The sequence below is a fragment of the Eimeria acervulina genome, genomic scaffold (genome assembly GCF_000499425.1).
Source record: "Eimeria acervulina Houghton genomic scaffold, Eah_scaff1749, whole genome shotgun sequence".
Lineage (NCBI taxonomy): Eukaryota > Apicomplexa > Conoidasida > Eucoccidiorida > Eimeriidae > Eimeria > Eimeria acervulina.
In genome coordinates this window covers 879-2,530 of record NW_013550128.1, presented here as the reverse complement: position 1 = coordinate 2,530, position 1,652 = coordinate 879, and the positions used below count along the sequence as shown (strand labels likewise).

The 1,652-nt window shown below is 51.1% G+C and overlaps 1 protein-coding gene across 1 annotated transcript; it reads left to right on the top strand.

The window, feature by feature from the left end:
- Window positions 1-220: 220 nt before the first annotated feature.
- On the top strand, window positions 221-1,602 carry EAH_00062840 (hypothetical protein, conserved; the record flags this gene model as incomplete). Its single annotated transcript, XM_013396865.1, has 5 exons — window positions 221-241; window positions 410-523; window positions 759-764; window positions 1,002-1,052; window positions 1,594-1,602. The coding sequence occupies 5 exons, from the start codon at window positions 221-223 to the stop codon at window positions 1,600-1,602; spliced, it is 201 nt and encodes a 66-aa protein (XP_013252319.1).
- Between the last annotated feature and the right edge of the window lie 50 nt (window positions 1,603-1,652).

Here is a 1,652-nt window from a genome sequence, read left to right as displayed (position 1 = left end):
GGGAAGCCTGAGCATGAAGGTGCATTTGCCTTATCAAATGCGTCAAACACTAAACCCTAAACCCTCAACCCTAAGCCCTAAGCCAAGATATCCACGTCAAAGCCTTCACCTATCTAAACCCTAAACCCTAAACCCTAAACCCTCGGTGTGCGCTCAGTTTTATACTGCACGGGGCCGCTTTATTTCTTCTGTTCCCTGGACCTTCTCTCGTCTAATAACGATGGAGTGGAATGAGCAAGAGGTATAAACCCTAAACCCTAAACCCTAGAACGAGTTGTTTACTCACAGCGAATCCTTTTGCTGGGTGTTTATATATCTCCGTTTGGCTTTGATTGTACCCAACAGTTTCCCGCCCCTTACCCCTCAGCATCTAGGGTTTAGGGTTTAGGGTTTAGGGTTTGGAGCGCAGGTGTTGGTGTGCGTCTTTGCTGATGCCACCGTCCACACATTTTCTGCTGCCGGAGAAAAAATTTACAGCTTTTCGTTGGGCGCTGCTATAAAAGCAGAAGGAGGCATCATTAAGGTGCGTCGAGGGTTTACGGTTTAGGGTTTAGGGTTTAGGGTTTAGGGTTTAGGGTTTAGGGTTTAGGGTTTAGAGTTTAGGGTTTAACGGGTTAGGGGTGGGGGAGGGAAGGTTCGCCTAGGGTCTCGGCTTTAAGTTTAGGGCTTGAGGTTTAGGGTTTCGAGTTTAGGGGTTTACGGGTTAGGGTTTAGGGTTTAGGGTTTAGGGTTTAGGGTTTAGGGTTTGTGCGAATTAGGCTTTGGTGTGTGGGGCGGGGATTGCGATCGTCACGAGCACAAATAAAATTTTTATTAATCAATCGTTTCGCAAGGCTAGGCTGCTGCAGCTGCAGACACCGCGTACGTACACCCTGCTGCTGCTGCTGCTGCTGTTGCTGTTGCTGCTGCTGCTGCTGATGTTGCTATTGTTGGTGGTGGTGCTGGTGCTGCTGCTATTGTTGTTGTTGGTGCTGCTGCTGCTGTTGATGCTGCTGCTGCAGCTAGTTGTCGACAGCAGCAGCAGCAGCAGCAGCAGTATCATCATTAGCCTGGTATACATTAGGAAGTATATTGTTTATTTTGTTGTTTGCTGCTGTTTGTTTGCTGCAGCACTTCGAGGGCCTCCGCTGTGTCTATGCGGCGTGTGGGGCCCCCTGCTTCCTGCTGCTGCTGCTGCTGCTGCGTATACACTCCACGGGGAGTCGCTGCAGCAAGAAGAAAATCTGTCAGAGCCTCGTTTGCTGCTAGCTACAGAAGACAGCGCACTGCTTCTTGTGGAGAGACATGCGTGGAGAGACCTCAAGTATAATCCTGCTGCTGCTGCTGTTGCTGCTGCTGCTGCTGCTCCTGCTGCTGCGGGTGGTGGTGGTGGTGGTGGTGCTGCTGCTGTTGCTGCTGCTGCGGCTGGTGTTGCTACTGCTGCTGCTGGTGATGCTGCTGGTAGTACTGGTGCTGCTGCGGTTGCTGCTGCTGCTGCTGTTGTTGTTGTTGTTGCTGTCCCCCTAACCACTTTAGTTTACCTCTGCTAGCTGCTTCCGTGTTTAGGGTTTAGGGTTTAGGGTTTAGGGTTTAGGGTTTAGGGTGTCTGTACAGGATTCCTGACGGGCCTTTTATTGCTCTCGCTCCATCGCGCAGCGGCCGATTTGTTGCTG